The sequence below is a fragment of the Pteropus alecto genome, unplaced genomic scaffold (genome assembly GCF_000325575.1).
Source record: "Pteropus alecto unplaced genomic scaffold, ASM32557v1 scaffold30, whole genome shotgun sequence".
NCBI lineage: Eukaryota > Metazoa > Chordata > Mammalia > Chiroptera > Pteropodidae > Pteropus > Pteropus alecto.
The window spans coordinates 1,230,984-1,242,855 of record NW_006429782.1 but is presented as its reverse complement, the minus strand read 5'-3'; the positions used below and the strand labels follow the sequence as shown (position 1 = coordinate 1,242,855).

At 61.2% G+C, this 11,872-nt stretch overlaps 3 protein-coding genes across 3 annotated transcripts in view; 1 reads left to right on the top strand and 2 right to left on the bottom strand.

The window, feature by feature from the left end:
- The window catches only part of OAZ1 (ornithine decarboxylase antizyme 1), a 3,666-nt gene extending 1,484 nt beyond the window's left edge, over window positions 1-2,182 (bottom strand). The window contains 3 exon segments of the mRNA XM_015585569.2: window positions 358-457; window positions 459-516; window positions 1,946-2,182. Coding sequence (XP_015441055.1) covers window positions 358-457; window positions 459-516; window positions 1,946-2,091 — 304 coding nt within the window. The 5' untranslated portion in view covers window positions 2,092-2,182.
- A 3,080-nt stretch (window positions 2,183-5,262) lies between these two features.
- JSRP1 (junctional sarcoplasmic reticulum protein 1) lies at window positions 5,263-11,222 on the top strand. The gene is made up of 7 exons (XM_015600675.1): window positions 5,263-5,357; window positions 8,597-8,757; window positions 9,122-9,159; window positions 9,339-9,459; window positions 9,800-9,970; window positions 10,544-10,635; window positions 10,755-11,222. The coding sequence occupies exons 1-7, from the start codon at window positions 5,263-5,265 to the stop codon at window positions 11,220-11,222; spliced, it is 1,146 nt and encodes a 381-aa protein (XP_015456161.1).
- A 262-nt stretch (window positions 11,223-11,484) lies between these two features.
- Window positions 11,485-11,872, bottom strand: part of AMH (anti-Mullerian hormone) — a 3,448-nt gene continuing 3,060 nt past the window's right edge. The window contains exon 5 of the mRNA XM_025042781.1: window positions 11,485-11,866. Coding sequence (XP_024898549.1) covers window positions 11,540-11,866 — 327 coding nt within the window. The 3' untranslated portion in view covers window positions 11,485-11,539. The remainder of the gene's footprint in view (window positions 11,867-11,872) is intronic.

Below are 11,872 nucleotides of genomic sequence, written 5' to 3'. Positions count from 1 at the left end.
GCTCTTCCACACCAACTCTCACAGGCTGGGATCTTCTCCTCCGTGCCATCAAGGGGGAAAACCCAGAAAAGTACGCACACAGCTGGTCACCCAACCCTGCGGTGCTGTCATCTGTGTATGAGGCCTCCCAGGCATCTGAGGGGAGGTGGCTCAGCTCAGGTGACAACTCGCCAAGGGCTACCTGTGCTTGGGCAGGGCCTGGCCGCAGCCTGCAAGTGTGTGCATCCTGATTTCCGGATTCAAAGAAGTCAACAAAATCGTGTAGATGACGCCATAGGGCAGTGCACCAGAACTCTCTACCACTGGGCAGCAAGGGCTGGGACCTCCCTCCCTCCCCCACCCACCGCACCACCCCACCCAGAGTACTTACAGAGTAAACTAAGTTAGCTGACAGACTGTGATCCCGCTGACTATTCCCTCGCCCACCTGGGATCTTCAGGGGTGGGTGAGGGGCATCAGGAGCACCACTGAGGCCCTGGACCCAGGTGACTACAGCAGTTAACAGAGACCCTGGAGCTGGAGGAAAAAGGGCTAGTTAGCAACACTGGCCTTTCCTGACAAAGCGAGCTTCAGCCAAGCCACCTGCAGACCAAGGATACCGGAGTCCTCGCCCACCTAGGATCCCTGCCGCCCACCCTCCAAGTTCCATGTTTACACTTGATCACCTCTGCCTGGGGCAGCTCAAAGGCTCCGCCCAAGGACTCAGAAAGACAGACCACTTAGATGGATGGCCTCCGCGGTGACGGGCCTCAGACCCAAACCCCACTTGGTGCCTTCCGCCCCCACATCGCCTAGGAGACAGGCACAGCCTCACCAACCCAACCCATCCCCCCCAGTCTCCGCTTCCCATTTCTGGGTCCGGACCCTTCAACTTCTGCTTTTCCGCCGTGCACTCTGCAGCCAAGATTGGAAGTCCTAGCGCTTACTCAAGGGAACAACGACCTGTCTTTCCCCATGAGGAAGCCTCCCCGGCGGCCCTTCTGTTGTCCGCCCAGCACCAGAGCGGCGCGCGGCGGGGACAAGCCCGCGGAGGCGCCCCTCCCGCTGGCCTCCGGGTTGCGTCATCTCGGCAGAGCGGCCCTGGGCCCCGGGGGAGACTTTCACAACCGCGTAGTCGGCAGCGCCAGCAGCCATTTGCTGCGCAGTGTAAACAAGCCCCAGAGTCGCCTCCATTTTGCACGGCTGCCACCGGTTCCAGCCCGCAGCCGCGGCCCCGGGCATCGCCCCCACGGGGTAATGGAAAGCCCAGGAGAGGAGCGGGTCTGAGATCGTGCCAACTGCAGCCAGCACACCCCATCGCGGGCCCCCGCCCCTCGGAAGCGGACACAACCACGTCCGACCCAGACGTCTCTAACGGGAGGAGGCGGCACGAAGCGCCAGGGCTCGTATGCGCGGAGGATGGTCCGGTCGCCACCCCGAGAAAGGCCCCAGGAAGCGCCTACGTGGCGCCTCCCCACTCCGCGCGTTGTCGAGGGCCTGTCGCACCCGGACCGACCACCTTTGGGGACAAAAAAGGGGGGGGCTCGCCAGGGAGGCCACAACGGGGCGCGGCGTGGGGCCCCCGGTTGGTCGAGCTCTCCCACCCGCGGAGTGTTCCCGCTCCCCGCGATCGACGCTTGTCGGCCGCGCCCGCTAAGCACAGATTCATGGGACTCACGGGCCCGACCTCGGCCTGAAACCAGCCCGCCCCCAAACCTGCTCCCCGAGCCCGCGACCCTCCCGCAAACCCAGCCAGGTGCCCTCGCGTCCCCCAGGCCCGGAGCCCGGACCCGCGCCACCGCCCGCCCCGCCCCCACCGCGCCCAGAACCCGCCCCCCGCGCGCGATTGTGGCCTCGACAAAGGAGCGGATCACGCGCCCCGGGACTTCCGTGGCGCTCTGCGGCCGCCCCTCGCCGACCTGCGCGCGGCGCTTCTGGAATCTTCGGGCGGGGGCGGGGCGCTCACCTCTCGCTGCTGCGGCCGCCGCGGCTGTGCAGACTGAGAAGCGGCATGGTGCGGTTGGCGTGGACGGTGGCGCTGGGTTTATTCCCCTCCTTCTCTCTGGCGAAACAGTGGCTGTTGAGGATCCGCTGCAGGGAGGATTTCACCATCCGGCCGCTGGGGTCCGAAACCAGGAAAACCTCCGCTGCGCTTCTCCGCGCCGCCGCCGCTGCTCGTCGTTCGCAAAATGGCGCCGCCGTCGCCGCCCGCTTTTATAGGCGCCGCACCCAGGCCACGCCCCCCGCGCCGCCGGGAACGCGGCCGCAGGAGGGGGCGAGGCCGCCGGGAAACAAGATGCGCCCGCCCCCTTCGGCCTATGATTGGCGGACGGCGAGGGGATGGGCGAAACCACTCCGAGGATTGGGCGAGACCCTTAGGGTCCCGCCCCTCGAGCAGACGTCCGTTTGCAGGCGCGCGGAGGGGGCGGGGTCTCCGTGGCGCCGAGAACGCGCGCGCCGGGCCCGCGTCCCCCGCCCCCACAACCGGGCCTGGGGGCGGGGGCGCCATGCTGGGTCAGGTTCCGGGGGTCTCGCGGTGGCCTGGTCTCCACCGTGGTCCCTGTCGCCCTCGCTAGAGTACCTTCCCCCAGCGAGGCCCCTCCCCGGCGGCTCGAGGTGACAAGGCCCTAGGTATTTGGGGGAAGGGGTCCCAGCGCCCCCCTCAATAGGACAAAATTATATTCAGTAATAACCTAATGATCGGTGACAGTGATGGTTTTCTGGATACGGTCTTTCACGTTTTAAAACAACTTACAATTAAAAGAGAACTTTCAATGTTAAAAAAAATTATTCAAATTTAGTAAAATATTTTATCTAGTGTTTGGACTTAAAAATATTACTCCTTGCAGATAAACTCAGATATTTCGTGTGTGAACTAAATTTTTTCCCAAGCGAAACTATCATATCTGACCAGTTAAATTCAGAAACATTTCTCATAAGAACTAAATTTTTGCTCTTACCAAGCAAAAATGTCATTCCTTACAGGTCCCACTTTGTTTCATGGTTTTACGTTTTTAGGCACAAATGGAAACTCGAAACGTTACACGGGATTGACGCAACTCCTGTGTTTCTTTGTCTTTACAATCCCTGCCTCTCGTTTTTATCTCACTTTAATTCCCGATCTAATGTGTCCATTTGGGTTAGAGACACAAACTCTCCGCAAAGGGACCTTGAATGATGACAAAACGGATAGAAATATACTCTGCAAAGCATGTGTCTGAGTCCCCGTGTGTCTCCCAAATTTCCTTCCCTGTAGCACGCAGTACTTATACGATGTAAGTAATAAAAATGTTTAGTTGATGGTAATAAAAATGTCTGATGCATGATAACATACATTATTTAAACTCAACAAAAACTGGAACAATTGCAGATAATGGGCCAACCAAAGAATTTCCCAGGGAAAGAATCTTGAATCGATGACATCGCTTAGAATTGCAGCTCAGGGTCTCATGGCGAAAACTAAAGCAGATGCACTTTTAGTTAACTATAGTTTTCCATGCTTCTGTAGAGGCCTGCGATTTATTGGGCGGGCTCGCTCCTGCCCACCTCGCTGTAGGGTGCTTAAGTGTCCTCTATTATTAGTAGGATTAGCCTCTTTGCTGTTATTTAATTTATAATTTTTGAGGCTGAAAGAGACTCTGGTTTAGAAATCTGTTTTTTCCTCTCAGTAACTTTCCAGTATCTTACCCGGAACAGCGATTTCGGGCCAAGAGTCCAGAATCCAGACCTGCCAATGGCCGGCTTCTGGTCACTGGGTCACCCTGTGCTTACCCTCCATGGGTGAGGCCAGACAGTGACTCATGTTACAACCCACCCCCAGCACAGTGGGCTGGAGACTGTAGCCTTGCAGCCCACGCGGAACTGGCCTAGTGGGCTGTCTTCGAGAACTCGCGTGTTGGGCCAGCATCAGGGGGATGGAACTTAGGCTACACCCAGGCCTCTTCAGTTTGGGGGAGCCAGCAGAAGCCTCAGGACGCGACACTGAGTGGGGGAGGGGTCTTGCTTCAGTGGAAGGCCGTGTGCTGTTTCTGGCCGAAGTACGCTTTAATTTGCAATCGCTGTGGGTGGAAGCGGGGGAAATATAGCCTTTGGGTGAAAAATAAAATGAAGCGGCTTGCAGGAAAGCGGGGCGGAGGAGAAATGGGGTGTGTGTGGGGGCGAGGCATGTCAGGGAAAGTCACCTAAGGGGATCAGGGTGTCTGAGGGCCCCCAGCTCTGGCAGGGAGCTGTGTCGTGTCTCCCTCATGTTGAGGGGGGAGCTCTGGTTCGGGGCAGCTCTCCGCCAGCAGCACGGGGAATGTGGTTATCTGTTCTGCTCCCTGCGTGCGGTGCTGGGATGTGCAGAGGGCGGTAGAGACCGAGGCGCCTGCTGCTCCCCGGGACTGCCGACCCTGAAGCCAGACCAGAGGCCCCTCCTGGATGTTGCCTGGGGCCGAAAGGCTCGCTGGACCTCGGTTACGGTCACGGAGCATGCAGTGTTGGGTCGCTGAGGCAGAAGTGAAGCCCCACTGTCCACGTGAGGGCCAGTCATTCTCCTGGGGCATCCTGGCCACTGTGGGGGGCCGAGCAGCATCCTCGGCCCCACTCACTTGACGGCAGGAGCACCCGCAGTCGAGACAACCAGAGATGTCACCAGACACCACCCACTGTCCCCCAAGTGTCACTTTTCTCCTTCCTCTGTCTAATCCGGGGTTCCCTACAAATGCTGACCCAGCGAGAGAGGCCACTCCACGCTCAGCAGACCATGGTGAGGAAAGGCTCAGGACCAGCACAGTGGCCCTAGGCAGCCTGCCCTGGCGCGCTTGCTGGGGACGGAGAGAGAAATCAGACGATGGAAGATGCCTTGCTAGGAGGGGGCAGGCCGCGCCAGGGAGGGCTTCCTGGAGGTGGTGAACGCTGAGCTGCTGGGAAGGGACAGTGGAGAGCGTGGGAAGGGCACGTTGAGGATGGAGGCTGGTGTCTTGCTGAAATCAGCACGGCCAGGTTAGGTATCTGGACATGGGGATGGGTCAGGGAGGCCGAGGGTCTCACTATATGATTTTAAAAAAAGGACTCGCAACATGTAGTTGGCTGAATAATAGCCCCCAATGACGTCTCATCCCTAATTCGTGGGACCTGTGGACATGTCACCTCACCAGGTGGCAAAGGGGGCGCTGCAGATGGGACTGAGTCAAGGTCCCTGAGAGGGGACAACCCTGGGTCCCCTGAGGCCCAGTGTTCTCACAGGGTCCTCATGAGAGGGAGGTGGGAGGCTCAGAGTCAGGGAAACCAACAGAGGAGGCCATGTCACCGGCTGTGACTGTGATGAAGGGGAAGGAGCCCCAAGCCAGGGACGCGGCGCCTCCGAAGCTGGCAGAGGCCAGCAGAGGCCGGAGACGGTTGGTTCTCCCGGGAGCCTCGGGACTGCCAGGCCCTCCCCCTCCTGGGCGTAGCCCGCGAGGCCCGTGTGGGACCCCCGAACCCAGGACTAGGGATGACAAATGTGTTGTTTTAAGCCACTGAGTCATTGGCGACTTGTTCCAGCAACTCCAAGAGACTCATACATGGGGCGATGGGAATATGTCACTGGATGGGTGACATTCGTTGTGTGCGTTTGACAAAACCCATCCAACAGTGCAGTCAAGACTTTACACTTCAGTTCATGAAAATTACGCATAAACACAAAGCCACAGGTGGGCGCTGACTGTCCACTAAGGTCCTTCCACGCCTGCAACCGACTTTGGAATGAAATTTGAAAGCTGAGAGATAGGCGGACGCAGCCCCAGACAGCGGGATGGAGCCTGAGTCGGGCCCCAGCGAACCCAGGATACTCCTTCCCGCGGCATTTAGGCTGTGAAACTCCCTCCCCTTCTCCGAGCGAACCCAGGATACTCCTTCCCGCGGCATTTAGGGGGCAGGTACGTGGGCCTTCGCTGTGAAACTCCCTCCCCTTCTCCATACGTTTGAAAGTTTTCGGAATATAATGCTGAAAAGTTAAAAAAAAAAAGGATCTAGCCTCTTACCACAGTCATTGCCATTTTCAAGCCCGGCCACTTCTGCTAATGTTATTCTTGGGAACAAAAACTCTTGAACCAGCAGCAAGGAGAAGGAGAAGCCAACAAGAACATGTGTCAAACAGCCCACGGCAGAACCGGGCCCAGGGAGGGCTTCCAGCCCTGCAATTAGGCCACAAATCCACGGGCACATCTGCCGGCGGGTGATAAAATGCCAGTGGCCTTGTGACAGTTCCTTGAAGACACACAGGCCCCAACGATGTGAGGGTGTGGCTGGATAAGCAGGGCTTATCTCAAACCGGAGGCCGTTTTTTTTTTTTTTACTCGATTTATATATTTTTTTATCTTTTATGCTTCTCGATAGACTTTTCAATACTTTGTGATAGTTCGAATATTTTTGCAAAGGTTTCGTTACAGAAAAAGGGGAAGAGACGTAGGCTGGGCCTGAGCACAGCTGCCCTGCCATCCACTTCCTGCCTCACGTTGCTCACGCCTCTGTTTTCAGCAAGTTTTATCTTCGTTTCTACAGCATTTTCGTTGCTAAATGTAAGAGTAATGGATGCTCTTCGAGGAAACTCAATGGATGTGGGTGTGTCCTCACCAGATCTTTTCTCTGTGTGTATTTTTTAATATCTGTGGTTAGACTCCGTGTGTGTATGTGAATAGCCAGACACACGGGGCCACACAGTGTGTGCTTCCATTTATGTGACGTGTCCAGAACAGGCACGTCCACAGACAGGAAGTGGGTGAGTGGATGTCAGGGGCTGGGGTGGGGGCGAGGTTTGGGAGCGACTGCTAAGGAGGACTGGGCTTCCTTTGGGGCGATGGAATATTTTGGAGTTCGGCGGCGGATGATGGCGGCACAATCGTGTGAATGTCCTAAACACGATTAAATTGCAGACTTTAAAAGAGTGAATTGTACGATGCGTGAAACACATCTCGATACAGAGGGTTGTTTTTTATTTTCTCAATGATAAAATAATTTCCCATATCGCCGGGTGAGGCTCAGCGGCTGTGTGTTTGAGGATCCACTAAACAAAAGAGTACGCCCGTGACCAGGTGGCAGGACACTAAAGTAGCCTGCAGTTATCGAGTGCTTGTTTAATAGGCATTCACTCAGTTCGAACTCCCCGCCCCTCTGGGAGACAGTGACCTCGCTTTCCAGACCAGGAAAGCGAGGCTTCTCAGCTGGTGCCTCCCCTGAGCCCGGCAGAGCCGGTGTTCCCCACAGTAGCCTCGTCCTCCAGGGAGCCCTCCGCGAGGCCCCTGGCCAAATCCACGAGAGAAGGCAAAGGGGATCCCTCTTTGTGCTGCTGTCACCCCCGAACCCCCTTTTTCTGAGGCTCAGACGGGAAATAATGCTCCCAGGCTCACTGTGGCCGGCCTGACAGCGGCTCTGCTGACGTGGGGGCGGTCGCCCCTCTGCCAATGCCTGGTCCTGCTGGCAAGGGGCCGGTGGGGGCGGGGCGGGGAATGCCCCAGCTGTGCCCGGCCCTCCTCCCCTCCCGCTCCAGCCACTGAGTTGATTGGCCCACCCCGCTGCCTCCGGCCACCTGCTGCTGTCTGTCCAGGGGCCACCGTCCATCCCGTCCGCCAGGCCCAGCAAGGCGGCTGTGGAGTAAGTGGGGCGGGGGGAGGCCTGGGCAGAAGTGGGGGTCCCTGGGGTCTGGAAAGGGCATGTCTGAGATCCCTGGGGGCCCCTGACTCCTGTGGCTGTTCCCATACACCTAGGGGCGGGTACCCCCTGCCTGTTGGGCCTCACCCCCACTGCCCTGCTCCAGCCTCGGAGAAGGGTCGCCTTTCTGCCCATGGATGGGACACGCTAACGCTGGCAGCCAGAGGCACTGGGGACCCCCAAAAGCGGGGCTTTGGGAAGCCAACAGACTCGAGTTTGACCTCAAGCTCCGTGACCTCTGGCCAATGCCTTCATTCCCGGCCTCCGTTTCATCCTCTGGCCTGTGGGGACTAGAGGCAGTGAGAGGGGACAGGGACCCGGTGCTGGGACCGCAAGGCCCGCAGGAGCCCCTCCCCCACCTCCAGCCTGTGGTGGCTGGGTGAGGCTGGTCCTGGCTGCTGGGGCTCCAGCTCCTAGACTGTGGGGCTCGTGGGGGACCAGGTGCCAGCAGCCACAAGGGAGGATGGTCCACAGAGGGACCCCAGGAGGGCAAAGGCCTGGGAGGGGCTGGGCCGCATGCTGACCTGTCCCTCGGGCCCTGGGCACTGGATAAAAATAGTCCCTGGTCTCAGAGAACATGAGCTGAGCCGGGGGCCCGGGTTCTGGTTTGGGCTCCTTGCTCATCTCTGTGTGACTTGGCGGCGGGGGTGGGGAGGTCGCAAGCCCTTTCTGGGCCACAGCAGCCTCCACTGTGTGCTCAGGAATGCTGGGGCCCCCGAGGGGCTGGGCGATGGGGACAGGTCCCAAGGCAGGCCTGGGGGGTAAGGGAGGGTGCCCGGGCCATACTCCGTGTGAGTCGGAATCCGCGGAGTGAAGGAATTTCACGCAGAGGGGCATTTAAGGGCTGGGGGAGGCAGGGCTGGGTAACTCATGTCCACAGAGCCCCCAGGTTAGGCCTAGGCCCACAGCAGGAGCTTGGTAAATGTAAGACACCTCTTCCCCACGCCAGCCCCACGGCCCGAGTCTGGTCCCGCTGCTTCTCAGACATCTCCATGACGACCAGGGCCCTGGAGGAGCTGGATGGAGGCCTGGGCAGCTGCCAACCGGGTGAGGAACCCCTTGCATGGGCCGACCCCTGCCCAGGCCGGCCCCGGGAGGACAAGTCTCGAGGTGCCCACAGGGGTGCTGGTGGGACGCAGCCCCCGCCCCCACCCTCCTCATTGAGCCAGGCGGCTCACCTCCAGACACCAGGGCTTGAACTCCTACATTGGCTTAAACTGCTGTCCACGTGTCCTACCTGAGGCTCACTGGTGCCTCAGGGGTCTGTAAGGAGCCCAGAAAACGGAGGAGCTGGGCCCCACGGGTTGGAGTTTGATCCCAGCCCTCCAGGGAAGTGCTGGGAGCCTTCGGGCAAAGCTGCCTCTGAGCCCGTCTGCTTTCCAAGCTATACAGTAGGAACGGACACCACCTGCCCTCAGCAGAGCCTGGTGGAGGGTGGGATTGACCTTGAGTCTCTCTCTTTTCCAACCAACAGTGACACCCAGGCTGGCTGACTCCAGCAGCTGGCCCCACGTGAGTAGCTACGCCCCTCGGGTTTCAGCCCAGGGCGCCCCTGGAGTCGGGGACACGCTGGCTGAGGGGGTGGGTTTCTACAGCCCATGAGAAGGGCTTGGACTCCCTCAAGGGAGAGGCTGGAAAGGAACACCTGGGATGGCTGGCCACTCCCCGCCCCTTCCCGCCAGGGTCCTCAGGAGCTGGAAGCTGAGGGCGGCCCTGCAGGTGGAGGGGATGCCAGGCCCAAGAAGACAGAAAAAGGGCCTGTGGCCAAAGTGGGCCCAGGACCCAGCAAGGAGAGGCTGAAAGCAGGAGCAGGTGGGTGTGCAGGAGGCGGGTGCGGGAAGGGGAGGGGGTATGGACTGGCATGGGGAGTAGGTCCTGGGGTGGGTGCTTGGATCTGGAGGCGAGGGGACAGAATGCTATGTGGCTGAGCGGTGTCCAAATGTCACAGGCGGTTCCTAAAAGGGCTGGGTGCCTCTGCCAATTCATGATTCAGCTAGTTAATTACCTTCTAGAATATTCTGCACATCCCACTTGAAGCTGCCAAGCTTGGTTCCCCAGCCCCGGGGCCACACAGCCAGGCTGGGCTGAGACGAGTTTAGGATGCAGAGCCGCCCCTAGGTGCCGCCTTCAGCCTCTGCGCTTGCTCCCGCAGCCCCCCGGAGCCCCGCGCGCAAGAAGGCTCAGGCTGCACCCCCGCAGCCGCCGCCGTTGCCGCCGCCGGCCCTGAGCGAGGAGCTGCCCTGGGGGGACCTGTCACTCAACAAGTGTCTGGTGCTCGCCTCGCTGGTGGCGCTGCTGGGCTCAGCCTTCCAGCTGTGCCGCGGTGAGCCTGGGCGCGCCCGCCGTGGACAGACGCGCAGCGTTCCCGGCTCCCGTGCGGGGGTCCTCCTTCCCCCTCCCCGCTTTGCATCCCTTGTTTGGGGACCGACCGTGCACCTCCAGGGTGCTGCCTGGGCCGCTCCCTCCGAGGCGGGCTTTGCGTGCCTCCTCCCACTCCCGGTTCGGACCTCAGCGAGCCTCCCTCTGTGGACTCCCCACAGACAGCCCCCGCCCCCAGACCCTCCACGTTCAGCATGGGCCGCCCGCGTCCCCCACGGGGTGGTGTGCACCTCCCTCGTGTGCGAGGGCGCTCCTGCAGCCCGCGGAGAAACGGGACCTGTCCTTTTGCAACCGGAATGACAGAGAACAGGGGGCGCCCGCAGCAGCGGAGACCAGGAAACCCTTCCCAGTCCCCGGGGGAGGCGGGGCGGCTCTAGCCCAGTTTCCGCGTACCCGGTGGGGTCTGGCTGGTCCCCTTGTCCCCAGGCTGAAGGAGCTGTAGTGTGGAGGCCCGGGAGGACGGCGCCATCGGCCCCTCGCTGCGGGCTGAGTGGCGTCCCCTCTGGTCCCCTCCCAGATGCTGTTGCTGGTGAGGCGGGTGCTCCGGCACCTGCCCCTGAGCCATGGGTCCCACCAAGTTCATCCCCCAAAAAGCCAGCACCGCACCTGGTAAGCGCTTCCTTCCACGACAGTGGGCGGTGGGGCGAGGCCCTCATTCAGGGCAAAGGGCCCAGGTGGGCGGGGTAAATCTATGCTGATCCAGTCACCCCCCACTGTCCCTCGTGCAGCCGAAGCCCGTGGCCTGGGCGCCCCCATCGGTTCCCCCTGCGCCCCAGGTGGAGGCAGAGGAGAGGCCCGAGGTGCCCGCAGCGGCTGCACGGAAGGACGGAGGGGAGCCTGGGGAGGCCGCCGGGGAGAAGCGCGCACCCCTGGCCCACGGGGGGCCCAAGGAGAGGCCGCGGAAAGAGAGTCCGCGGAAGGAGAAGTCCCGAAAGGAGGAGAGACCGCGGAAGGAGGAAAAACCGCGGAGGGAGGAGAAACCGCGGAGGGCGGAGAAGCCACGGGCTGCCAGGGAGCCCCCGGGAGCCCTCCCCCGGCGCTGGGAGGCCCGCGAAGGAGGCCGTCGGCCCTGGGTGCAGGAGTCCCGAGACCCTGAGCACAGGAAAAGGCCGGCCTGGGCCTCTTTGCGGCGCCCCAACGAGGAAGACCGGCCTCCCGGCCGCCAGAAGCACCGCGCCGGCAAGGGGCGGGACTGAGCCGGCGCCCCCCGGCGGCCCCCGGTTCCAGCAAAATAAAGGGAGTGCTGCGGCCCTCGCATCGCCGGCTCCTTTGCGCCTCGACCCGGAACCCGCCCGAAGCCTGAATGACGGGCTTGGAAGCTCCAGACGGGGCTGGGGTGGCGGAGGGCGGGAGGCAGTGGGTGCCAACGGGGATGACGGAGCCCTGCCGCCAGAGGAGAGCCGGAGGAAGGTGGCCCCTGCCTGCCCCCAAACACGCGCGGACACACCCAGCCGAGTGCTTGTGGTCTTTATTGGGGTCCGAATAAATATGGGCAGGGGAGCCACTCGCGGGGTCACCGGCAGCCACACTCGGTGGCCACCATGTTGGGCACGTGGTGCGCGCTGATGCGCTCCTCCGACAGGCTGATGAGCAGCTTGCCGGCGTAGGCCGTGGGCACGCAGCAGGGCGGGCGCGCCAGGGCGGCCCCGCGGGCCTGCATCTTGAGCAGCAGCACCACGTGGTTGCCGTAGCGCGGGTTGCGGTCGGACTGCGGCCAGCCGCACTCGCCCTGGCAGTTGTTGGCCTGGTACGACTCGGGGATGAGCACCGAGCGCTCGGCGCGCAGATCAACGCTCAGCTCGTGCAGTGCGCAAGGCCCTTTGGTGGCCCCCGCGCTGCGCTGCGC

What these genes read in the sequence shown, in the direction of transcription:
- JSRP1 (XM_015600675.1), top strand. Translation starts at nt 5,263, where the DNA reads ATGTCACCGGCTGTGACTGTGATGAAGGGGAAGGAGCCCCAAGCCAGG. An exon ending in GCCAGCAGAGGCCGGAGACG is followed by an intron (nt 5,358 to 8,596) that starts GTTGGTTCTCCC and finishes TCCCCACGCCAG; the next exon opens with CCCCACGGCCCGAGTCTGGT. An exon ending in GAGGCTGAAAGCAGGAGCAG is followed by an intron (nt 9,460 to 9,799) that starts GTGGGTGTGCAG and finishes TTGCTCCCGCAG; the next exon opens with CCCCCCGGAGCCCCGCGCGC.